Below are 23,496 nucleotides of genomic sequence, written 5' to 3' on the forward strand. Positions count from 1 at the left end.
GCTCAAGATTATCTGTTTTCTCATATCTGGCTTCTTGTTCAAGATTAATGTTCTGTGCAATACCTTCCTTTTGTTCCTGCCCTATGTACCATCTCCTTTTCTGCTGACACAGGCAGTGGTATTCTTATGGCTTAACAATAAAGTCTTCCCAGTCCCCCATGAGCAGTATTGGGGGGGCAGTATTGGGGGCTGCAGTGGGAAGGTGGAGGAGAGAAAGTTGCAATCTGCAGGTGGAAATCCTTTCGGTTCACTGAAACACTGTGGTTGATTCAAAAGACCACTTTGTCCCCTTGTGTCCCCTGTTCCTTCCCTTTGTCCATCTCTTCTACTGCCACCCTTCTCCTTACTATCTCCAGGCCATAACTACACCATTAATGTCATGGATGTTCCCTATTCACTGGTTTGCAGGTGTTTTTCAAAGCGGGCTTGCTGGGTCTCCTGGAGGAGATGCGAGATGAACGTCTGGCTAAGATTATTACGCTGCTGCAGGCCAGGATGCGTGGGCGTCTGATGCGGATTGAGTATGGCTGGATCATTGGTAGAAGGTACAGACACAAACAAAACCTTCTTTCCCTTTGCCTTTCACAGAGATCACCCCACCTTGCCTTTCACTAGGATTTGTACGGGGAATAGAGCGACATATTGGCATTTTCCATGCAGGGACAGGCTTGCGTAGTTTCCCTCTTACTGCTGCAGCTGTTAATTCAGCTGTATCATGGGGATAACAATAACACTGACTTTTTAGCCTCTCTGAGTGTGGCACTCAGAGCGGCTAAAAAAGTCAGTGTTATTATTATCCCCACAATATAGCTGGGGCACTCAGAGTGGTATATAAGCACACGGTTATTATTATTGTTGTTGCTGTTGTTAAAGATAAAAACTCTCTGTAACAGGGAGAGGAAATGGCTACTATGGGGAAAATGGCTGCTGTGTGGACAGGACTAGTAAAATCTTTTCCACCCACATGGCAGATACCCAGACTTTTCTGCAATCTTTCCCAAAATCTTGGAGCAAAGCAGGATTCAGAAAGATAGGATAAAAGCCAGAGAAACACTAAGAGATGCATGAATGCTGTTGGGAAGGAGGCCGGGGGAAGAACATTTCCCAACAGCGTCAAACTTGGGGCAAATAGCCCATGCGGAAACATCCATTAAATGCTGAATGGAACCATTTTTTAGATTTTATTTCTAGCTGAGAGTACAGAATCAAGGATGGATCCTAGGACTGCCTTCTGCTATGTCTTATTTCAAGGGAAGACATAGCAGAAAGGAAGCCTTCCTCCAGTGGTGAATGACTTTTTTCTCATGGAGAAAGGCCTCCTCTGATGGAAATCTCTCTCTTTGTTGAAGGAAATTTTCTCTATTGGAGGAAGACTTTGCAGAAAGTAATCATACGGTCCCTCATGCAGTGACTAAGCACCGCAATTCTCTCTCATCCATTAAGCCTGTACTCATCTCCCTGTATTTCTTCCTCCAGTAGTCTTCAGGTCATTGCCTATAATGGGAGCAGGAAACACACAACTTCCTCCTTTGATAGGACTAATGCTCAGACTGTGAGAATGAGTCCCAAACAGAATCACTACAAGCTTGGCTTCCTCCCCACAGAGATGCTCTCTACACCATCCAGTGGAACCTGCGCGCTTTTAACGTTGTCAAGAATTGGTCTTGGATGAAGCTTTTCTTTAAGATCAAGCCTCTTCTCAAGTCAGCTCAGACAGAGAAAGAAATGGCTCTCCTCAAAGAGGAGCTTCAGAAGCTGAAGGAGGCTCTGGAGAAGTCAGAGGGCAAAAGAAAAGAGCTGGAGGAGAAGCAAGTCAGCATCATCCAGGAAAAGAACGACCTGTCATTGCAGCTTCAAGCAGTGAGTAACTGTAATCACTAGAGTTTCCACATCCTTAAGGAGGTGGAGCCATTGGTGTGTGTAGTCGGAGGAAGCTGAGATGTAATGTTGGTATACCTTCAAATGGAGCACCATGGACTCTTCTCCATCAGAAGAAGAGTATCTTCTGATGGAGGAAGAGCCTCTTTTTTGGAAGAAGAGCCTTTTGCCCAAGAGGAAGGGACTTTCTGCCCAAGGAATGCTCCCTACTTTGCTGAGTGAAGTGGTAGGATACAAGACAGTAGAAGTTACCTTGGGCATCCTGGATTGGAAAAGATGAATAATGAAGACATCAGCCTGTTTTAAATGGTTTGATTATAAAATATGAACAAGTACATTATTGTTCAGAAAAACGTGCATTCAGTGCCCACAATAGCTGGTGAAATTGCATTTACTTTTGAAATTTGCCTAGTTATTAAGACCCAAATTTTCAAAGAATTTCTTTGGCATGTAATAGAATAGCAGTGGGAATATAGGCAGAGAAAGAGTAGAGATTGGCGATGCTTAGGAATGAGGGAACTCCCAAAGTAATAAGGAGCCAGTGCAACCAACCACAATCCCATCCATTAAATCCCTGGAGCTCCTTCTTAGCTCTGTTCTCTATTTAAGCCTTCACTGGGTACTCTGTGTTGTCCACCTTTAGTTGGCAACCACAAGGGCTGGAGACTTGCCTCTCCATTCTTGAGATGCTGAAGGATGTGCCAGTTATTATTCCTGCTTTTAACTTTCAGAGGTGGGAGGTTAGAGGCAGTCAAATGAAGTGAGATTCCTACCTATAACAATCAAAGATGTAGAAAAAGGACTGAATAATAATGCTACATACAGTTTATATAATAGTCCCTTGAGACTGTAGCAGCAACATAACATAAGAACATAAGCAAAGCCATGTTGGATCAGGCCAGTGGCCCATCCAGTCCAACATTCTGTCACACACAGTGGCTAGAAATCCAGTGCCATCTAAAGGACTGTCAGTGAGGCCAGGACACCAGAAGCCCTCCCACTGCCTTCCTTCCAGCACCAAGACAACAGAGCACCACCTCCCCACAAAGAGAATACCATCTATCTCCTGTGGCTAATAGCCACTGATGGACCTCTGCTCCATATATTTGTCCAGTCCCCTCTTGAAGCTGGCAATGCTTGTAGCTGCCACCACCTCCTGTGGCAACGAATTCCATGTGTTTATCACCCTTTGTGTAAAGTAGTATTTTCTTCTATCTGTTCTAACCCGACTGCTCAATAATTTCATAGAGTGCCCACGAGTTCTTGTATTGTGAGAAAGGGAGAAAAACACATCTTTCTCGACCTTCTCTAACCCGTGCATTATCTTGTAAACCTCTATCATGTCTCCCCTCAGTCGTCTTTTCTCCAGGCTAAAGAGCCCCAAGCGCCTCAATCTTTCCTCATAGGGAAAGTGTTCCAACCCTTTAATCATTTTAGTTGCCCTTCTCTGTACTTTTTCCAGTGCTATGATATCTTTTTTAAGGTGTGGCGACCAGAACTGTACACAGTACTCCAAATGAGGCCTCACCATCGATTTATACAGAGGCATTATGATACCGGCTGATTTGTTTTCAATCCCTTTCCTAATAACCCCTAGCATAGCATTAGCTTTTTTTATGGCAGTCGCACACTGTGCTGACGTTTTTAGTGAGTTATCTATCATGACTCCAAGATCTCTCTCTTGGTCAGTCTCCGCCAGTTCAGACCCCATCAACTTGTATTTATATTTTGGATTTTTGGTTCCAATGTGCATTACTTTGCACTTGGCTACATTGAACCTCATTTGCCACATGGATGCCCACTCTTCTAGCCTCGACAGATCCCTTTGGAGTGCCTCACAATCCTCTCTGGCTTTCACCACCCTGAACAATTTCGTGTCATCTGCAAATTTAGCCACTTCACTGCTTAATCCCAATTCCAAATCATTAATAAACAAGTTAAAAAGCATTGGACCCAATACCGACCCCTGTGGCACCCCACTGCTCACCACCCTCCACTGTGAGAAGTGCCCGTTTATGCTCACTCTCTGTTTCCTATTAATTAGCCAGTTTTCGATCCACAAGAGGACTTGGCCCTTTATCCCATAGCTACTGAGCTTACTTAGGAGCCTTTGATGAGGAACTTTGTCAAAAGCTTTCTGGAAGTCAAGATAAACAATATCTATCGGGTCTCCCTTGTCCACTTGTTTGTTCACTCCCTCAAAGAACTCTAACAGATTGGTGAGACAAGATCTTCCCTTACAGAACCCATGCTGAGTTTTCCTCATCAGCTTTTGGTCATCAATGTGCCCACTAATTTTATTTTTGATAATAGTTTCCACCAACTTACCCGGTATTGACGTCAGGCTGACTGGCCTGTAATTTCCCGGATCTCCCCTGGAACCTTTTTTAAAGATGGGGACAACATTAGCTACCTTCCAGTCCTCAGGAACCTGCCAGTAGGTAAAGCACCATTTTCTGGACTTCTCAGGAGCAAGACAACTTGGCTGATGCAGAGGAGCGCTGTGACCTGTTGATCAAGACCAAGATCCAGCTGGAGGCTAAAGTGAAGGAACTGATGGAGCGTCTGGAGGATGAGGAGGAGATGAACTCAGAATTGACCTCTAAGAAGCGAAAACTGGAGGATGAATGTGCTGAGCTGAAGAAAGACATTGATGATTTGGAGATCACTCTGGCCAAGGTGGAGAAAGAGAAGCATGCCACGGAAAACAAGGTATATGGAGAAACCTTGTTTATGACTGCATGAGGTTGGCAGTATCCAGGACTGTGCTGAGAAGCCTAAGGTGTTTAAAATGGGTTTAGGCTTGATTTCAGTGGACTTAGATTGGAGTAACTCTGCATAGCATTGTGCTGTTATTGTGTATTCCCTGAAAGTCAATAGGAAGTCATTTTGAGACAGCATGAAACGGGGCATGCAGGCTTACGTCAGCTGATTTTGTCATGTCTGAAGGTGCTACGAACTTAGCAGGAAGTCTGTGTTATACAACTTCAAAACAACACCAAACAGCAAATTATCTGCTCCCTCCCTCACTTTCACTAGAGAAAGCTGACGAGCATATAATTTTTCCACCCATCTTTTTTCTTAGTTGATGACAAATGACCTACACATCTCCCCATTTTCTGTTGCTTATAATTTCACTTGGCTGTTGTTAGAATTGTCAAAGTTTAGGTGCCCTACATTTTTCTTTGCTTTTGCTGTAACATAAGTCATGTATCCCCCTCCAAATTAAAGCTAACACTTGGTCACATCATCCTAGGTGAAAAACCTGATTGAAGAAATGGCTGCTTTGGATGAGGTCATTGCTAAGCTGACCAAGGAAAAGAAGGCATTGCAGGAGGCCCACCAACAAGCTCTGGACGACCTACAGGCTGAGGAGGACAAAGTCAATACCTTAACCAAGGCCAAAGTCAAGCTGGAGCAGCAAGTGGATGATGTGAGTCAAAGGATGAAAAGTCTGTGATAGCCAAGTAAAATATTCGGGATTTCATGATGACAAAGGGTAGAAGAGCCTGTTAAAACCATTTTGTCCAATCCCGGCATCTTCACATTGATTTATATGATAGAATTCTAGCTGAAAACTCAACAAAGAGTGGCTGAGTTACAAATACTCTGCTAGGAGTGCTGGGCTAGTCATTATTAGAGCCCTAAATAATAGAGAATTATTTGAAAGATAATGTGTTCCTTACATGTGTGCCAGCCCCATAAACACACCTTTAAAACTTCTACTTGGAAAACAACAAAATTGTACTTCCCATCATGTTAAAAAAGAACTTCATTGTAGGAGGCAATCACTTTGTGAACCTGGTTGAGGAGAGGAGAGAAGGGATGGAATGAGGTGGCAGAACATGTAGAATTTCTCATCCTCCATTTTCTTGTTAACTCCAGCTGGAAAGTGCCTTAGAACAAGAAAAGAAGATACGAATGGATCTGGAAAGAGCAAAACGCAAGCTAGAAGGTGATCTGAAGCTGACTCAGGAATCTGTGATGGATTTGGAGAATGACAAACAGCAGCTGGAGGAGAAACTCAAAAAGTGAGTGTGCAGTTCTTGGGCGTGCTGTAGCATCAACCTGGACTGGGTTCTGCAGGCTTTGCCACATTCTTGATAGCTTTGTAATGACAAAGATGACACAACAACCAGATGTTTGTACAGTTCCATCCTGCATCTGATGAAGAGAACTGTGGTTCTCAAAAGCTTATGCTACAGTTGGTTAGTCTTAAAGGTGCTACTGGACTCTTTACTATTTCAGTTCCATTCTGGAATTTCTCAGCAGTCCTTATAGACCAAGAAAGATGTTTGGTCTTACTGCAGGTCCTTGATAAGAAAGCACATGAAAATACAAAGCTGGAGACCCAATGGTTTTTATGTCCCACTGATTTCCGTGGGACTTAATATAATCACCTTTAAGCTTTCCACCCTCCTGCATCTTGCTGTTTCCCATGCTCAGCTGGAATTCTCAGTTACTTGAGTGGGTATGGGGTACAGGAACAGAGGATGTCTGAGAAAGGACATTGCACATTGCAACCAGGAGGCACCCATTATGGGCTCCAGAACTTTCCCTTTATGGAGGGAAAACAGTGACAGGAGATGAAAATGCCTTTCCTTGTGGCCCTCCCCTGAAGTCAGATAGTTACCACATTGCTCAAGATATTAGACAACATGTTTTGGATCCAAATTATTGAGTAAAGTTTATAGAATAGATATTTCTGCCTCCTGTTTCCCATGACAGCCAACAGAGACACCTGAAATTCTATTCCTAGTGGTCAGGGGATCCTCATAAACACCACGAAGTACAGAGTAGGAGGTCTGCAGTGGCAGGGGCATGTTGGCATAAATGCCCCCCTTTGGCAACAATAGTGCGTTTGCACTACATAAAGCCATCATGCCAACCTCATGTAACACATGACACACAATGCTGACTTTTACTGAATCAGATTATTGGTCCACCAAGGACAGTATTGTCTGACCGCTGGTTTTTGAGTCCCAAATTGAGGTCTTTCTTGATTCTAATTCTCATTCTAACTATAGGTTATTTTCCTTCATAGGAAAGACTTTGAAATGAACCAGTTAAATTCAAGAATTGAAGATGAGCAAGTCCTTGGAGCCCAACTGCAGAAGAAAATTAAAGAACTCCAGGTAAGACCGACAGTAATGTTCTAAGACCACTAGCGGACTAAGCATCTTATTTGAATTACTTCACACATGATGGGTTGAAAACAAATGCATTTATAGCACTATGTGTACACAAAACTTACGCTTGTTCCACATGCAATGTTACAAGTTTATGAGGGCTTAACACTCTGAAGTAACTTTCTAAGAGAATTATTCTCAGCTTTGGAGTCAATTTATGGGGAAATAGGATACCAAGATTAATTCTAACTGACTGGTAGTCAGGATAACTGTAGAACTAGAAGTGAAAGTACCCTTCTGTGGGAAAGGTTATGGGCAGGATCGCTTCAGAAATACTTGCTGCACTTCTTTCTGTGTAATTTCATGTCTTCCTGGAAGCAAAGGCAGCTGTTGCGTAAACATAACGTAGGTACTGGTTTGGAATAACCTGTGCATTTTACTGTGAGCCCTATTTGAGAGAAGAATTTATGGATGAACCAGAAATGGAATACACACATCTTCTGGACATCTTTGGTAGCTTTGGAAAGGATCTTCATTTGGGAATATTGGGGAGACATGAAAGGGTACAAAAGTGTTGGCCCATACAGCTTCTTCAGCATGAAAACAATCAGTGATCTGATCACTCATGGGATTAGTCTAGGAAATATTGTCCTCATTCTTGTTTGGATTCATTTTACCTTCAGTAATGTTGTCATATACCCATTGTCTATGGACAGCTGTGACATTATCATGGTTACCCATAAATCCTGAACTGGCTGCAAAAGATGCTCTCACTTGCCCGATTGATGAACTTGCCCTGTTAACTGATATATTTTTTGGGGTAGAGGGCCATTACCATACTGCCCATACTTAAGAGCCACTTAAGGAAGAGGAAGGCTCCTTAAGATGGAGGAATTCAAACTTTACTGAGCTGAATGGTAGGATTCAGGCCAGTGGGGTCTAAAAATCAAAATGAACCAATATTCAGTGTAGCCTTAGAAGAATATCCAGTGATTCTACTGCAAAGCAGATGCTCCTACCACTTGGTATTCTGTAAGCTCAGGAAGAAGTGGACAGAATGTAATATTTCCTGCCTTCCTTTGTCTACCCACAGGCCCGTATTGAGGAGCTAGAGGAAGAACTGGAGGCAGAGCGAGCTGCCAGGGCCAAGGTTGAGAAGCAGCGGGCAGAGGTGGCGCACGAGTTGGAAGAGCTGAGCGAGAGGCTAGAAGAAGCAGGAGGTGCCACAGCCTGTCAGATAGAACTCAACAAAAAACGAGAAGCAGAGTTCTTGAAGCTGCGCAGGGACCTGGAAGAGGCCACCCTGCAGCATGAGTCAACTGCTGCCGCTCTGCGCAAGAAGCATGCAGACTCGGTAGCTGAACTGGGGGAGCAGATAGACAACTTGCAGCGGGTCAAGCAGAAGCTGGAGAAGGAGAAGAGCGAGTTAAAGATGGAGGTGGATGATCTGTCGTCCAACATTGACTACCTCACCAAGAACAAGGTGAATGGTTTTGTTATGCAGAACGATGCTGCTACTTGTTGTGCATAGGGGTGCAAGTGCAGGAGTCAGCTTTCACACACAGGGTGGAGGGTGACATGCATGAGATTAGATGAGTGTTTCCCCCACAGCTGGCTCAGTGCAGCAACTCTAAAACAGAAGTGGGATGGGCAGGGGGATGTACCACATCTGAGTGTTACTAGCTAACATGGCATTAATGCACCACCGTTGCTGTTTCAACCTGTACCACGCTTACTGAACCAACTAGCCCCTAGTTTGCTGCTGCTTGTACTTAACAGGGTTAGCATGGGGTGACACAGTCTTTGTTACCCTCTCTTTTGGAAACAGCTTTGGTGTAAGTGCAATACAAAGCTATGCGGATTCTGCTCAAATGAAGATAAAGTACACAATTTGGTGCAGTGGGCAGATTTTGGCATCTTGAGATTCTTGGCTTTCATTTTCTAGAAAGCAATTCTCCAGATCTTGTAGCTACCCCAAAGCAGCATGCGATGAAAGCTTGATGAAATCTCAGAACAGTTTTCTTGGTTGTTGCAGGCAAATGCTGAAAAGCTGTGCCGAACATACGAGGATCAGCTGAGTGAAACTAAATCAAAGGTTGATGAACTTCAGCGGCAGTTGGCTGAAGTGAGCACCCAGCGTGGGAGGCTGCAGACTGAGAATGGTACGTTGTGCAAATTCTTTATTGGTTGAAAAAGTTCCTGATAGGTGATTAGGTTATTCAGTCTACTTATCCTCTATTTCCTGTGTGTTGTATTGTACCAATAACAGATCAGTCTAGTAAAGCAGCCTTGATATCTGGCAAAGACACATGTGCTTTCTCATGCAAGATAAATTGCGCACATTAGAAAAGGGCCATATTCAGGGTGGTTGATCACTCTTAGCAGAAGTTGTGGAATCAGGGCATCTTGAATATGAACATAAAATATTCAAGAGCCAGTTTGGTGTAGTGGTTAAGAGTGCGGGACTCTAATCTGGAGAACCAGGTTTGATTTCCCACTCTTCCACTTGAAGCCAGCTGGGTGACCTTGGGCCCGTCACAGCTTCTAGGAGCTCTCTCAGCCCCACCCACCTCACAGGGTATTTTGTTGTGGGGATAATAATAACATACTTTGTAAACCTGTCTGAGTGGGTGTTAAGTCATCCTGAAGGGCGGTATATAAATCAAATGTTATCATTATTAAATTCTGGTACCTGCTCAGGCATGAGGTCTTGGAAAAGTCACTATGTCCTAACTACTTCACAGAGGTGATATAATGCTATTCAATCAAGAAAAGGATTACAAAGCACTTTTAGCCAAAAAGGCTATAGGAATATATAATGGCAAGCAGTTGACAGTACATCCCTTGTATCCATGCCAACTGCAGCAACATTGCCATTTTGAGATGAGAAACTTTGGCTGTACAAAACTATCTACAGTTAGTGTTCCTCACCAATCAAAATGTATAACGAGCGCTGATGGTAATGGATGAAGAACTTTGAGAACATTTCCCCTTCTTTTTCACTGATGTGGCAATCCTTATGTGGGGAGAGGAAGCAGACTTTTCCTACCGAAGAGAGAGAGAGACAGAGACAGAGAGATTCCATGTAATTGGTCCAGGGGAAATAGAAGTACTAAGGAAAATACTACTGAATCTGAATTTCAGCCAGTAATTCAGGTATAGGACATAAAGCAGAAGATCTACTGGCTCAGATCTGTTGCTCACTTGAGTGCAGGAGGCATCACTAGCATTTGCAATCTTCCTTGAAAATGGTTGCAGCCACGGTGCCAATGTCTGTATTGTATCAGGATCGTTATCCCTTACTGTGTCCTCACTGGTAACCTTTAAGCCACATACATTCTGTGTTGAATCTTTAAGAAGTTAGGATGAATCCAGAAACTGCTGAATGAGTGATGATGAATACATTTGAGAATCACAATGAACAAACCTCACTGAAATTTGGGGCTTTTTGCAAAATTAGGGGAACTTAGCCGTCTTCTTGAAGAGAAGGAGTCATTTATCAACCAGTTGAGTCGGGGCAAGACCTCCTTCACCCAGACCATTGAGGAACTCAAGAGACAGCTAGAAGAAGAGACAAAGGTGACTGTTTATGTAACTGAGGCCACTACACTTGCAAATAAGGGAAGTAGGCCCTACATTGTGTGGATGCTCAGTGGGGCTCAATCCCACAACCTAGAATATATGAAGTATGGTGTAAACATGCATAGATGAGTGCTTTGTTTGCATGTCTAAAAAACCCACAGCTCTTATTCTTAGGATGGAGATTTCAGGGCTTGGCCTGTGGGCAGATTTGATCTATGGACGCGGAGGACTCCCATACAGAAGATTCAGATAATATTGTATCTCCAGGGAAAAAATATATTAAAAGAATAAATGCTGTTAAAATAACAATATTTTAAAAATGGGAAAGATTTTGCTTTTTTAATGGGGAACTGAAAGTAGCCTATATTTATTTTCTGTGCAATCACAAAAGCAATGGTTTCACATTCAACTTTCATAGGGGCTGTGCTAGTTCATGGCCTGCTGAGTTGTTAGGTGCTGGTGAACTAGTGGATGGTCCATTTGTGAAACGAGTAGGGTGCTGCTAATGTTTTTGTGGCCAATTAGTTTGGTCTCTCAAGGTACCTGCTCGGTTACCTGTGCTTGGTCCTCTTGAACGGTGTCTGTAAAGAAATCATTCAAACTAAACTCTACCTACCTACACTTTCAGTGCAATCCTAAACAGAGTTACTCCACTCTAAACCCATTGATTTCAGTGGGCTTTGGTTGGAGTAACTCTCCTTAGGATTGCTCTGTTTGTGCCCGGAGTGGTGCTGAACCTGCACATTGTCCATAGTTGTTACCTAGAAGGCAATCACATTCACAGATGGCCATGGCTCCCTCTCCTGTCAGCATCTGGGTAAATATTTGAGACTGCCAGAGAAACAGGAAGTGCTCCCTCCTTGGTCAAGCCTTGCTTTAATGTTAACTCTTATGATTTCAAACTTTCCAGTCCAAAAATGCCTTGGCTCATGCTTTGCAAGCATCCCGCCATGACTGCGACCTTCTGAGAGAGCAGTATGAGGAGGAGGCAGAGGCCAAGGGAGAACTCCAGCGGTCCTTGTCCAAGGCCAACGCTGAAGTAGCTCAGTGGAGGACCAAATATGAGACTGATGCCATCCAGAGGACAGAGGAGTTAGAGGAAGCCAAGTAAGTTCCTGTGACAATCATTCCTGTAAATTAAAGTTCTGTGGCACCAGGACCAAAGTAGCTTTGTTCATCTTTACCATTTCCAATAGTGCCCAAAGGCATCTTTGCTAATTCTTACAGCAGAAAGGACCAGTGTGGTGTAGTGGTCAGTTTGTTCAATTAAGACCTGGGAACCCCAGGTTTGAATCCTCACTCTGCCATGGAAGGTTGCTGGGTGACCTTGAGCCACCCACCCACCCACAGGCTGATCTACCACACAAGGTTGTTCTGAGGATAAAATGGAGGAGAGAAGAACATTGTAGGCAACTTTGGGTCCCCACTGGGGAGAAAGGCAGAATATAAAAAAAGGAAATAAAAAAGGGAGAGGCCCCATGATAAGGGAAAGGGTGCAGCTGTGCATTATGGGAAGAAAGAGAAGTGTGTCATAAACTTCATCTGCTCCCTCCAGTTTGAATTCTTATTAGTAACTTCCAAAATTCAGGCTCAGTGTAGCAATTAGCTTTTGAAAATTGGCAATGTAAAAGGGAAAAGAATTGTAGGAGGTGGTTTTGTATCATGTCTCATAAGTGTCATGGCCCTAGCTATTTCCTGGACCCTTTGCAGAAAGAAGCTGGCCATCCGGCTGCAGGAGGCTGAGGAAGCTGTGGAAGCCGCACATGCCAAGTGCTCTTCTCTGGAGAAGACCAAGCACCGCCTGCAGACAGAGATCGAGGACCTGTCCATTGACTTGGAGAGAGCAAACTCTGCGGCAGCTGCTTTGGACAAGAAGCAGCGCAATTTTGACCGCATCATTGCTGAATGGAAGCAGAAATATGAGGAGACTCAGGCTGAACTGGAGGCCTCCCAGAAGGAGTCCCGCAGCCTAAGCACAGAGCTGTTCAAGCTCAAGAATGCCTATGAGGAGTCTCTGGACAATCTAGAGACTCTCAAGCGAGAGAATAAGAACCTGCAAGGTACACTGCGTGTGTCTTCTTTGACTGCATCAGGTGTTGGTATTGTGTACAAATGCATGCCATCTCTTTTTTCAAAAGGCAAATTTCTAGGCTTTAATGCTGCAGGATAGATTTGAATGTGGGAACTCAGGTAGTAAAGGGAGAGACTGGGCTGAGCAGGATTTCTCAGTGGAAAGGCCAGCAGGAGAGGATTCATTATTCTGAATAACCCATTGCTCTCCTCACAACTAACTGAAGTAGAATCAATTATCCCAAACAAGTAAATATATATCCATTTGCATACTTTGTAGAACTGTGAATCAGGTTTTCCTAGCTCAGGATTTTGATTTTCTCAGCACAGCATACACAGATATTCAAGGACTGTAACTTAGACTGCACTTACAGTTATTTGACTAGCCCTCTCATGTGTTTAAAAATCGCTTCTGCATAAGCAGGTAAAGAAAATTTGTACACTGGAAGAAAGCCGATTCTTTTCTTCCAGGCTAAGAGCAAGATCCGGGTCCAATAGCACCTTAAAGACCAACTAGATTTCCAAGGTATAAGTGTTTGAGAGTCAGGGAGCTTTGACTCTTGGAAGTTCATACCTTGGAAATCTAGTTGGTCCTTAAGGTGCTATTGGACCTGGATCTTGCTCTTTGAGACTACAGACCAACATGGGTACCCACCTGAAACTTTCAGGTTAAGAGTATCAAACTGCCTATATAAATGCTTATGGGGAAGTGGACAAATGAATATTTTGGGGCTAACATCTTTGCAGGGCTGGCATTAATATTTTATCTGAACAGCCAATACAATACTTGATACCCTCTTGTTTGGTGCATGGCTGAGTAAGTAAGTCATACCAATGTAATAAGCTCAGGAAATGTTTGGAGTTTTAAGACAGTCAATATATCATGTCCTATTTGCCCCATTTCTTCCAAGCCATTTTCAGACACTCCATTTGACCATCAGTATGGGGAGAACATTTAGCACCCTCCTGATACACACAATCACCATTTTGTCAATAATGGGCAACATGTGTATTTTCTGGATTTGTATACCCAGAGCAGAACCCTGGAATCCTATTGAATAAAAAGCAAGTTGTAGTCCAGAGTACTCACCTCTTGAGTGATTCCGCACACGTTGGATAATGCACTTCCAATCCTCTTTATAGATCATTTGGAACTGATCTTTTTATGTGTGGAACAAAAAATCCACCTCAAATGATTGCATTGAAAGTGCATTATCCAACGTGTGCGGAATCAGCCCTTATCCTGGTGTGCCTCCAGAGGGTGCCACTGTGGCAGGAAGCCCAGGCAAGGCAGCCCGTTCCTCCAGAGAGCGCAACATGGCAGGAAGCCAAGGTGAGGTGGCCCATCTCTCCCTCCTGCCTCCCAGCTTCACCCAGCGGTGATCGGGGCAGGGAGGAGGTGACAATGCTCCCTGTCTCCCCGCATTCACCTGGCCAGGATCTGAAGTGGAGCAGGAGGCAATGCCTGCCCCCCCTTCGCCCAGTGGGGACCAGGCACGGAGCCGGAGGCAATGCCTACCCCTTTTTGCCCAGCTGGGATCAGGGGAGGAGCAGGCGGAAATGCCCCCCACTTCACCTGGCCAGGATCAGAAGCGGAGCAGGTGGAAATGCTCCCCCCTTCACCTGGTTGAGATCAGGAGAAGAGCAGATGGAAATGCCCCCCCCCTCACCCAGCCAGGATTATGAGCAGAGCAGGCAGCAATGCTCCCCCCTTCACCTGGCCGGGATCAGGCATGGAGTAGGTGGCAATGCTCTCCCCCCCCCCTTCACCCAAACAGAATCAGGAGTGGACCAAGTGACAATGCTCCCCCCCTTCACTCGGCCAGGATCAGGCACGGAGGAGGAGGCAATGCCCACCCGCCCTCCCTCCCCTTTTTAGGGCCCATTGTATTTCCCCCCACAACAGGCTTTGTTGCTAGTATGAGCGTATTTTCCTGTCAGACAAAATGGTGGATTGTGCCTATCAGGAGAATCACAAATTATGTGTTCTCATACGTGTAGTCAAAAGTAACAATGGAAAACGACTTCAGCCACTTTGGTGTATGCATTTTGTATGAATAAAAAAGTACGTGAATACCAATTTCTATAAATCAAAATGTGCTGGGATTGGACACGTGGGTGGCTGTTCAGTTGTTTGAAATGTGCTATGATTAATCCATAACATGCTGGAAAATAATGAAGTGACCCCAGAAGCACACTGAGTGACCACTGAGCTTAGCTTTTTAACAGTAGGGAACCTGCTGGTTTGGCTGGCTTTTTGCAGGCTGGGGAGGCAATCCTCCCTTCAAGGTGTGGCAAATATAAATCATCCTCTGAGGTAAGTGAGGCCCACCTGACTACAAATAAGCCTGTAACTGCTGCCCCTGTCTCTTCCCAAATAGAGGAAATCACTGACTTGACTGATCAGATCAGCATGAGTGGCAAAACCATCCATGAGCTAGAAAAGCTGAAGAAAGGCTTGGAGAATGAGAAGAATGAGATCCAAGCTGCTCTGGAGGAGGCTGAGGTAAGTTCTTTGCTTTTGGGGAGAAGATGGAACTGTGACCACCCAACAAGGCCTTGAACAGAATCCATTTCACACAGCCTGATTAGGAATGGCCTAATATGAGAGAATACAAGAGATGGAGGATTGCCATTTTTGCCTAGGCCATTGATGAACGAGGCACAGGTAGCGAACTTAGAAACAGTATTCTTTTGCTACTGTGCAGGTCCTTAGCAAATCTTCTCCCTCTCTTCCTACATCCTCACCACCCATCTCCTGTTGATTCTGGCTGTATTCCAGTCTTGAATCTCAGCAGGTGGCACCCCAGAGCGGAAGCAGGCAGTCTACCTGGCTCTACAGTGGCATCTAGTGGTCAGAAAAGGACATTATAAACTACCATATGCTTGAAGCATCAGGCAGGTACTAGAAATCCTAAGGGGACATCTTATTTTCTGCTACCGTCAATTCATCAAATGTAAGCTCATTGAGGAGGGAGCAGAACCTCCAGTGTGTCTGTCACTAAATGCTACATCGCTTTCTGCTTATAGGGGGCCTTGGAGCACGAGGAGAGCAAGACTCTTCGCATTCAGTTAGAGTTGTCCCAAATCAAGGCTGATGTCGATAGAAAACTGGCAGAGAAGGATGAAGAATTTGAAAATCTGAGGTAGGAACTGAATGTATTGAACGGGCTCTTGTATAAAGCCAGCAATCCGTGGAGGGATGGCTAGCAATGACGAGTGTAGAGATTTGGGCCTTCTCAGCAAAGGCAGAGTGAACCTACTGGCGCAGGCACCGATGAGTCAACAAAGTCACCAGCACGACACTTTCCAGTCAAGTGCCCCTCCCCTCTTTCTTTACTATTACAGGCGAAACCACCAGAGGGCCATGGACTCCATGCAGGCCTCCCTGGACGCAGAAGCCAAAGCCAGAAACGAGGCCATTAGGCTGAGGAAGAAAATGGAAGGAGACTTGAATGAGATGGAGATACAGCTGAGCCATGCCAACCGTCAGGCTGCCGAGTCTCAGAAACTGGTGCGGCAGCTCCAAGCCCAAATGAAGGTCAGTCTTTGTCCCATACTCAGATGGGCCTTTTTTTCACTGGGCCTACTAGAACTTCTTGTAGCTGTCTGTTTCTGTCCACGAGTTCCACATTCTACGCTGTTCTGTCTACGAGAAAGGGCTCCACCAATTCAGGAAAGGGTCCAAGTAACTCTGGAGGGCTTTCTGCAGCCTTTCTGCTTCCAGGAACTGTCTGTTTCTTCTGCACATGTGACTTTTTTTCTTGGTGCTCCCAACAGGACTTGCAGATAGAACTGGATGATACCTTGCGTCATAATGACGACCTGAAGGAGCAGGCAGCCGCCTTGGAAAGGCGCAACAACCTGATGCTGGCTGAAGTGGAGGAATTGCGTGCAGCTCTGGAGCAGGCTGAACGTGGAAGGAAGCTGGCTGAGCAGGAGTTACTGGAGGCCACCGAGAGAGTCAATCTGCTGCACTCCCAGGTGAGACAGAAGGCCTGTTCACAAGAAAGATTGCGACCGCAAACACTCGGGGTGAGGGGTGTGTGTGAGAATCAGGCTGAATCAGAGCCAGTGATCCTAGCCAAATTGAAGGTCTCTTGCTGCATTGCTCTCTCTCATAAGATAACACTAAACAATCATCTAAGCCATAGGAGGCTTGCGGTCTTTTGAGGTGACTTCTAAAGGTCCATAGAATAACTGCATCAATTGCATCAAATGCTGCTGATTGCATTGTGCCATGGAGTAGTCTGATGAACCTGGTCAGACTCCCTGCTTTCAGGCAGCAAAACAGCACGTTGAAAAATCAGCTCCCTGTTTGCCACTGGCGAGCAGAACATGATACTAACTGACAAATATTGTAAGCGTCTGTATTCCATTGCGTTAAGAGACTCAACAAATTGCTCAGCAGAGTGCCCTCTACTGGTATCTGTTACTTTAGCATTTGCTCAGCTTTCTCTTTATCAGCCAAGTATTGTATTCAGTTGACCCTTCCCTTTGCTGTGGCCCAGCAGACCATCTTGATGGGTCTGATTTTTCAAAGTCCCTTTCTCTCTCAGAATACAGGCCTAATTAACCAGAAGAAGAAGATGGAGGCAGACATTTCCCAGCTAAGCACTGAAGTGGAGGAGGCCGTGCAGGAATGTCGGAATGCAGAGGAGAAGGCCAAAAAAGCAATTACTGATGTAAGGGACCAGAAGTAGCTGGGGATCCTGAAAACAGAGTAATGTGTGCATGTGACAAGGGCTCGTACCTCTAATAGCTCCCTAGATGAAAAATAAAATGTCACACACACCCTTTCCCCTTTGTATATCTTGATAAGCAGATAGTTGGAGATTATTTGATATTTTACACCAGCATTTGACACCCACTGATTTTTGTAGCAGCGATCAACATCTGTTAATATACAAAATTTAGGTACAGTATCTGACACACAATTTAATATTTGATATTAGCTGACAAGTGATGTACAGCTCTAGTCTACATATGAGAGTATGTGGCTGAGACGAGTCAATATTTTATTTGACGTGTCCTGGCAGACATTATCTGATAGTGGGATAGCTAGCCAATTGGGAGGAAATGCCATTGAGTCAGCAAAAGTCAGCGGTTAAATTCTGATGGCAAAGTGATTCTGATATTCAGATGATGTTGAGTTGGAGGTTCAACTTTTGATATCAGGATCTAAATTTGGGGGAAAAGAGTCCATAACTTTGTCATAACTGGAAATTCTCGAAACAAGTGTGGTAGCAGAGCTGGCTGTTTATCCCATCTTCATAAGGACGACTGTCTCTTTGTAATGATTGGCCAGGGCTGGCCTTTCCTCAGCGTTACTCTAGGCTGTTGTATGTTGTAGTAGGACTAGTTGATGTTGAGAGAAGGGGAAGAGGCTTTACTTTTCCAATATCATCTTAGTGCCCATGCTTATGAATTTTAAGGAAGGAGGTTGGGGGTGGGGAACTTGTTTGTTATAAAAAGGGAAGATCTAGGTAAAGTATAAGGGAGTGCTAAGACAACAGCAAATAGTCCAGAGGTTAGCTAAGATGCAGCATATCAGATACTGATGCATCCAGCTTCAGTGAAGTTGATGGAGCAGCCAAGGTGGCAAGCCAGGCACTCCAAGTTGGCATGACAGCGTGCACGGTTACACAGTTGTGCATGTAGAGAACCTAGGGCCAAAATGATTAGGTGAAGTGGAGCTGCCAGATCCAAGAGTTTCAGTATGAGGGTGATACTGTCATTGTAATATGTAGGATCTATGATTGTCAGGTTGAATGGACAATGAAGTCTTAAGTACAGTTCTGCAGCAAACCATGCTTGCCACTTCCACATGTGGCCAAACAATATTAGCATGCTGTGGACTATCTAAGCAAACCTGATTGCAGGAAATGTTAACAGACTAGGACTACTCCAGGGCCTCATGATTAGCCCTTTGGCATTTGTGCTACCAGGCAGCCATGATGGCAGAAGAACTGAAGAAGGAGCAAGACACCAGTGCCCACCTGGAAAGGATGAAGAAGAATATGGAGCAGACCATCAAGGATCTGCAGATGAGGCTGGATGAGGCTGAGCAGATTGCCCTCAAAGGAGGCAAGAAGCAGATCCAGAAACTGGAAGCCAGGGTAAGGATGGGATGGGTGGTGTTAGCGGCTATGCCTACAGTCTTTTTCTCTTACAGCAGGAGGTCGGTCAGAAGGTCTCTATGCCCATGAAAACTAGGAGAGACTTAACAGACATTTGTGTACAGGCAACATTCAAGACCCCTAGAATATTGTTGTCAACAGGGTCCTCTCTCAATACCAGGCACTGGGTGTACCAACTGGTTACCACACAATTTGAGGCCACCATGTAACTGTCTCAGTTGCTCACTTAGCCTTCAGAACACCTGATGTTCTAAGCTCCTCATCACTCTCTAGTCCCTTTTCTTGCAGAGATTATACACCTTTGCAAAAATAGGGAGACTTTTTAAAAAGTGAAAAAGAGTCCAGTAGCACCTTTAAGTAGCACCTTTAAAAAGTGGAAGCTGGAAATTCAGAGAATCAAATAAACCACTTGTTGTTATAACTCTGTAACAGTATGTTAGTTGCTGATTTAAGAATACCACGGAAAAGCCCCCAGTGGCGCAGGTGGGGGCAGTGACCTCAACAGGAGACCAGGGCAGGGAAAATGTGAGGTAACATGCTGTATGGAAGCATAGTTTCCACGAGAGAAAAATCTCAAACCCAAAGTTCCAGTGGAAAGTGGTGGCCTAGGAGAGTCCCTTGTAACTCTTTAATGGTAAAGGTGCATATGGATTTTTACTGTTTTCCCACAGTGTGGCAATTCAATCTTTCTTTCTAGATGTGTAAGCCACTTGTTTTTCTTTTCAGGTGCGAGAACTAGAGGGAGAGTTAGATGTAGAACAAAAGAAGAATGCAGAGACCCAGAAGGGTATTCGCAAATATGAACGCAGGATCAAGGAACTGACTTACCAGGTATTGTCAGCACTTCAGCTCTATCACACCAATTCCTCACATTTATTCACAGCATTCTCTAACTCCCTTGGCTCCTGCACCTTTTTGATCAAAGGGAAGATCTAGGATAGGAGCTAACTTTGATTACCTCTGTCCACAATACACATCTGTACACTGTATCCATGTGTACTGCCCCAGGAAGGAAAGGACAGAAGAGAGTTAAAGGAAAATACTATAGGAAAAGTGCAAGGAAAAAAAATGCTGGATTTCATAAGGAACCTTCTGGTGGTTAAAAAAAGATACACTGGAAAAGAGAAGTGGAATAATAAAATCGACACTCTGGTATGAGCTGCCACTGAAACAATAGTATTTTAATCCACACATCCAACCAGATTTCCTGTGGCCAATCAGAAGCTCTGCTGGGCAGGAGCCCCACCGGCCCCACCCACTTTCTAAAACACTTGGTGTCCTCTACAAAAGGTGCTGATGGGCAGCATGGCACCCACATGCGCCGAGTTGGGGTTCCCTTGCGATAGTAAAAAGGGAAAGCAGAAAACAGCAAGTTAATTCTGTGGAAAGTGAAGCTGCCAGGGATAAGAAAAACATGTCTAGAGTAGGGCTGAGCCATCTGACCCCTAAAAATGTTTTTTTCAGACTGAAGAGGACAGGAAGAACCTCGCACGAATGCAGGAGCTGATTGACAAGCTGCAGAGCAAAGTCAAGAGCTACAAGCGCCAGTTTGAGGAGGCAGTAAGTATAATTCTATCTGGGCAACCCAGTTTTCCAAGGCAGAAAGAACCACCCTCCACTCATGGACCCCTTTGGCCCTGGAAGGATTATGCCTATCCTGTCCTCCCCTCCCCATCCTTCCTGTGCGGCTGCAATGACTGTAATTTAAAGCAACACCACTTTTAATAATCCGATAATAGGCCAACTCATGGCTGTTCAGATAGGCCAGCATTCAGGACACATCATCTTAAGCTCATCCTATATCCTCAGATGGCACAGTGAGGTTTCACCATGACCCAAAGTCCCTTGCCACATGCCTGGCAGAGCCAGTGTTTGGCGCAGGGGTCTCCTCTCTGGTCATCATGCAAAGCGTGCAGTATGTTTTGCTTCTGTGTTCATCCCATTCCATCTTCCGTTCCTAGGAGCAGCAGGCCAACTCCAACCTAGTGAAATACCGGAAAGTGCAACATGAGCTAGATGATGCCGAGGAGAGGGCCGATATTGCTGAGACACAAGTGAACAAGCTGCGGACTCGCACTAGGGAGGTGGTAACACTGAAGGTAAGAGCAAAGCTGGAAAGAAGGTGAAATTCTTTCTGTGGATGCTGAGGAAAGAGCCAAGCAGGCCAAATCTATTGGCTTTGAGCCAGTGCTTAAATAAAGTACTGAACGTCTTTGCATGATGGGCCAAGTGCCCAGCCAAGGGCTCAAACTAACTGAAGGAAATCTCAGACAAGCCAAGTGGGAGGGTTTGGGGAGCTTAAGAAGCTATTGCATATGGCAATGGAATTTCAATCAAGTCTTTGTGTTTTTCTTAGTAGCATGAAGAATGAAGTTGTGATGCGACTCTTCCTTCATCATGCTTGCCTGCATATGGATGTAAGTGGCTGCAACAGCCATTACTATTGCTGTAGTGACTAAATAAAGCTTAGTATTCATGACCAGAAGGCTCGGACCCATTTGTAAGTACTGGAGATGTGAACATTGGTTTTGTCAGACAAGAGGTCATGTGATGATTGGCGACTCCTTTCCACCCACAGATGGAGGCAGGACTTGTAGAGGTTTCAGATGTGGGGATGAGGAAAGCAAATCACAGATACTCCCTATTTTGGAAATGGTACAGCTGAGATCCAGTTAAACCCCACAACTCAAAAGAAGAGTGAACACACACATACAGTGGAATGATCTAAGATGGGAAAAGATCGGGGGGGAGGTTACTGTCAAGGATCCACCTAGAAAACAATTTAAAGTGATTAGAAAAAGGGAAATACAGGACCTTGATGTCTGTCAAAGAATGATCCTTCATGCTACATCTAGTATTTCATTCCATTTTGGACAGAGGACATGCACTGATGGGATGTTCAATTATCCAATTGAATGCCAATTGGTTTTTTTGGAAGGTTTACAGAAAGAGTTATTATAGGCTGAGTGGAAACCCAGGGGAGGGAACTTCCTTGGTTTTCCACCAGAGGGAGTTCTAGTAGCAGACAGGCTCAAAGCTCCCATCTCCATGAAACTGAAGGAACCAGCAGCAGCAGCAGCAGCAGTGTGGAGTGGGAGAAGTTGGAAGCTCCAACAGCAGCAGAACTGTTCATGGATCTGGATGACCTGTCAACAGTGAAACCTCAAGGATGCTTCAACCCACTCCACTTTCTAGGAGCCTGAAACTCCAAATCTAACACAAACAAGATCTGGGGTGGGTGGAAAGTAGGGGATAAAAAGAGGAGAGCAGTTTTTCTTTCAAACAACCTCTTGGCCCAAAAAGCAAGAGATGCAAGCAGCAGTCCTGCTTTCCCACTCAAAGCAGGACAAAAAGGAAAAGCTTGTCTTCCCTTGTGAAAATCTGAGACCTCCACAAGTTGCACACCACTGGATGCTTTGCCATGCCCAACAATATATAAATCTAGAAAGCAAGTCCAAGCTCAGAGAGTAGAAAGTGTCTTCTATGCTATCAGTTAGCAAACACATTCGTCATTCGGTTAACATCCCAAAAAAGTGGCTGCATGCATGCATTTGTGTTATAACAATGTATTTCATGACTGCGACGAAAGAAGATTTGAACGCAAGGATTGTTTGCTATTGAAAACTGGCAACCTCAGCTTTGTTATCTCACTTTCGTAGCACACCCCCTCCCCCTCCATTAAAGGGAGTATTTGCTGCAGGAGTCATGGAAACTCTCAGTTCTCAAGCACTCATGTTCTGCTCTACAGTATGTAAGACCATGTTGTAAGAGTCTCCTCACTGCACAAAAGGATGAAATAAGAATTCAACTGACATCACATGACTGTGGTAAACTGGGAAAAGCTTCAGATCATGCTAGATACTATCAAACATAGCAATATAATGTTCTGGGACATTAAGACAAAAAAGGTTGGATCCTGAGATCTGCCAGTGGACAGCACAGGCATTTCTGATCTTCCTGGCCTTTCTTTTTCCCCAAGCAGTCTCTCCCTCCCTTCAGGAAGTTTATTCCCATGGCCGTGGAACTCACAGGAGCAAAATCACTTCATTTTGCCACAAGAGAGAGGAGGATGCAATTTCCCTCCCCCTGAAAATAAAATAACAACAATAATAATAGATTTATATACTACCCTTCAGGACAACTTAACACCCATGCAGACTGGTTTAGAAAGTATGTTATTATTATCCCCACAACAACAATCACCCTGTGAGGTGGGTGGGACTAAGAGAGCTCCAAAGCTGTGAGTGACCGCAGGTCACCCAGCTGGCTTCAAGCAGAAGAGTGGGGAATCAAACCCAGTTCTCCAGATTAGAGTCCCATGCTCTTAACCACTACACCCTACTGCAGCCTCCTTAAGACCTGCATAGTTACTCACTTTCCTAATGCCAGAAATAGCTGCTGAGAGACAGGAAAGCCCAGAAGAACAGTCAAAAAGAGTCCAGTAGCACCTTTAAGACTAACCAATTTTATTGTAGCATAAGCTTTCGAGAATCAAGTTCTCTTCGTCAGATGCCTGATACAGAGACTGGTCAAATACAGAAGAGGAGGAGAGAGAAGAGGCAATTAGGGGGAGGAAGGGGGAGGGTGCAATCAAAACATTCCTTTGCTAGTATATGTAAACATCTCCTTTTAGTGTATCAGTTGGCTTCAAAGGAGTTTGCCCTGTTAGTTTGTAGCAGCCAAACAGCTAGACCATC

General features: G+C 44.7%; 1 protein-coding gene across 2 annotated transcripts in view; it reads left to right on the forward strand.

The window, feature by feature from the left end:
- The window catches only part of MYH7B (myosin heavy chain 7B), a 64,945-nt gene extending 43,667 nt beyond the window's left edge, over positions 1 to 21,278 (forward strand). The window contains exons 23-43 of one of the 2 annotated variants that reach the window (XM_054980149.1): positions 409 to 545; positions 1,605 to 1,860; positions 4,348 to 4,590; positions 5,135 to 5,311; positions 5,764 to 5,909; positions 6,923 to 7,013; positions 8,101 to 8,490; positions 9,043 to 9,169; positions 10,468 to 10,586; positions 11,500 to 11,696; positions 12,300 to 12,649; positions 15,041 to 15,165; positions 15,690 to 15,805; positions 16,008 to 16,200; positions 16,440 to 16,643; positions 17,219 to 17,344; positions 18,608 to 18,778; positions 19,526 to 19,630; positions 20,264 to 20,359; positions 20,761 to 20,898; positions 21,156 to 21,278. In XM_054980149.1, the coding sequence (XP_054836124.1) occupies positions 409 to 545; positions 1,605 to 1,860; positions 4,348 to 4,590; positions 5,135 to 5,311; positions 5,764 to 5,909; positions 6,923 to 7,013; positions 8,101 to 8,490; positions 9,043 to 9,169; positions 10,468 to 10,586; positions 11,500 to 11,696; positions 12,300 to 12,649; positions 15,041 to 15,165; positions 15,690 to 15,805; positions 16,008 to 16,200; positions 16,440 to 16,643; positions 17,219 to 17,344; positions 18,608 to 18,778; positions 19,526 to 19,630; positions 20,264 to 20,359; positions 20,761 to 20,898; positions 21,156 to 21,158 (3,510 nt within the window). In that variant the 3' untranslated portion in view covers positions 21,159 to 21,278. The remainder of the gene's footprint in view (positions 1 to 408; positions 546 to 1,604; positions 1,861 to 4,347; positions 4,591 to 5,134; positions 5,312 to 5,763; positions 5,910 to 6,922; positions 7,014 to 8,100; positions 8,491 to 9,042; positions 9,170 to 10,467; positions 10,587 to 11,499; positions 11,697 to 12,299; positions 12,650 to 15,040; positions 15,166 to 15,689; positions 15,806 to 16,007; positions 16,201 to 16,439; positions 16,644 to 17,218; positions 17,345 to 18,607; positions 18,779 to 19,525; positions 19,631 to 20,263; positions 20,360 to 20,760; positions 20,899 to 21,155) is intronic. The other variant, XM_054980148.1, reaches the window with a different exon arrangement.
- Positions 21,279 to 23,496: the final 2,218 nt, after the last annotated feature.

Source organism: Eublepharis macularius, chromosome 5 (genome assembly GCF_028583425.1).
Source record: "Eublepharis macularius isolate TG4126 chromosome 5, MPM_Emac_v1.0, whole genome shotgun sequence".
Lineage (NCBI taxonomy): Eukaryota > Metazoa > Chordata > Lepidosauria > Squamata > Eublepharidae > Eublepharis > Eublepharis macularius.